The 2,500-nt window shown below is 41.6% G+C and overlaps 1 protein-coding gene across 2 annotated transcripts in view; it reads right to left on the bottom strand.

The window, feature by feature from the left end:
* Positions 1–2,500, bottom strand: part of LOC101858137 (protein Wnt-10a) — an 18,249-nt gene that overhangs the window by 4,792 nt on the left and 10,957 nt on the right. The window contains exon 5 of one of the 2 annotated variants that reach the window (XM_013088778.2): positions 1,876–2,022. In XM_013088778.2, coding sequence (XP_012944232.1) covers positions 1,876–2,022 — 147 coding nt within the window. The remainder of the gene's footprint in view (positions 1–1,875; positions 2,023–2,500) is intronic. The other variant, XM_005109724.3, reaches the window with a different exon arrangement.

The following is a 2,500-nucleotide window of genomic DNA, read 5'->3' as shown; positions in this document are numbered from 1 at the left end:
GTTTTCCTAATTGGAAATCTAATGTGTAAGGTGTCTCAAGAGTTGTCCTTGACTTTGTTAATTAAGAGCAATGTGATGCAGGTTTGGGTAATTATATTCAATTTAAAAAATGTATTCTACTCTGGAAGATTGCTGTTTCTATATACACAGATCCAGACAGTTCAGAAATGATATGTTTGCAGTGACCAAGCATCAGAACACTGACATATTTTGAAGGAGTCCTGTCTCCAAGATGTAGACTCGTCACTTCATTCTAAAACGTCAATGGAATAACATTTCTAACTGTAACTATAGTTATAGTTACAGCACAAACACAAATAGCATAACTGAAGAGTGGTTTTCCAAAACTTTGTAAGTCAGTTTTGACGAGCGCCTGATTCCACTACGATGCTACACACATACATAATACAAATTATGTATGTTTTAAGCATCTTGATGAAATCAGGCGCTCCTCAAAAACTGACTCACAGAGTTTTGGAAAACCAACTCTCATAGTTTTGGAAAACTACTGTTCAATTCTTTTGGCACATTTTGCTCCAATAGCAGCTACAACAAAAAGCTTTAAAAAAGAAATAATAATGGCCAGTTCCATTCTCCAATATAGTGGAAGAAAAACACACGACAAGTGGAGGTGTCACCGTAACTTATTGTGATGCACCGTGGAGAAATCAGACGCTCGTCAAAATAATGAAAGTGAACAAACTGGCATTTTTCCACAGATTTGGGAATTTTTGTCGAAAATTTGTTTTCTGGCTCAACACCTTCCAAGGCCAACAAAGAACACATTTCTGTGTGGATTGTACCGAAAAACATCGATATAAGGCATTAAAAAAGTAATCTTTTTGTTTCCACGGACTCTCAAGAAAAGGAAATAATTAAACTTTGGCAGCAACTTTCTCGCTAATTTTACCTCTGAGACCAGGTGACCCCGACCTCCTTCAATGGCAAATATCTCAAATTGTATTCAATGTAAATGGGTGTGTTTTTCCATTGAAAGCAAGAACAATGAAAATTTAAAAAAAAAATGATACTAATAACTCCACATGTTCAAAAACTGACGAGCACCTGATTCCACCATACCGTAACAAATTTCAATGCTGTTGAATGACACACGATTGTATCGATAGTAGTTATATGACCGCACAATGAACAATAAACTCCTCAGAAGTAAGCAGAGGCCATGTTTCAAATCTGGAATAAGGATCAACAGATCAAAAGGAGAAAGCTTTCCTTTTTACCATTTCTTGGACACACCACTATGCTTGCAAACGGCACTGGCGCTTGTAAACTACCATCTACAAACCATAGACTTGTGTATTTTGATATCCTAGACCGGGCACTCGGGGGAATTTCCGGTTTACCATGGGAAGTGACAGAACAGCCACCATGAAGGACAAAAGGGGGAAAAAGGGGGGGGGGGGGTGAGGACACACATATTTGACTTTTTTCTTGGTAAGTGTTTTACGGCGCTCGCAACTGCATAAGGTCTTATGAGCGCGTGGGGCACATTAAACATTTCAGTAGGTAGGACATTTTGAAAACAACAATATTTGTATTGTTGATGCTTTTTTTCCTTAGAAACGAAACATTTTTTCTCGCCAATTTCGGCCTAAAAGCGTAGCCATGGAGAGAAGATTTTGCAGCAAAGTTGTTTTCATCCGGAGCAGCTGCAGTGAACAGCAGCCATGACAGTGCCCGGTCTAAGCTCAGTACAACAGATCTATGGTGACAACAAGGAGTCGTGTGACGTGTGACGTGTGACGTGTGACGAGTGACGTGTGACGTGTGACGTGTGACGTCCAGTACATCATGGTCCGAGCACCCGGGCAGAGTTAGTAGCGCGAAGTGAGGGGAAAGAAGAGGTGTGTCGGTTACCTGTACCTTCGAGGCCGCCTCATATTTCCGCCTCAGGACCTCGCCCACCTTGCGGAAGTCCGGGGCGGCCTTCCAGCACGTCTCCAGCTCACACGAGCCTGACATGCCGTGACATTTACACTGCTCACGCACGTTACGGATCACTGCCTGGAGATGACAAGAACATTGTTAAATAAGATAGTCATAATAAGACAAATTTCTCCCTGCGAGATGAATAAAGATTTTCACTGTCATTGTCGTTGTCGTTGTCGTTGTCATTGAAAGTAAGTCTTTTTTATTTAGTAGAGGGTTTTACTGCGCCAGCAACTGCATAAGGTCATATGAGCGCCTAGGGGTGGGTGTCAACAGAGAGGTCTTAACAGGGAATCAGACTTATTCTGCTCACCTCTCTCTAGCTTCAACAGCACAAGGTCTGCTTCAACTATCAAGGCACCCCGGAAATAGCAGGTCACAAGAGAGTGACAAACATACATAAGAAGTAGAGGAAAATGACAATAGTAAAGATTAAGAAAGGAAAAACAGCAGTTCCCTGTTGTAGATCAGGCACAGTTATGAGTGTGACATGAATCAGCCCATTTACAATTCTAGTGTGCTTGAAGACACTACAGTCAGTGGCACTGCCCCG

Source organism: Aplysia californica, unplaced genomic scaffold (assembly GCF_000002075.1).
Source record: "Aplysia californica isolate F4 #8 unplaced genomic scaffold, AplCal3.0 scaffold00809, whole genome shotgun sequence".
NCBI classification, from domain to species: domain Eukaryota; kingdom Metazoa; phylum Mollusca; class Gastropoda; order Aplysiida; family Aplysiidae; genus Aplysia; species Aplysia californica.
This window is presented reverse-complemented; position numbering and strand designations above follow the sequence as displayed.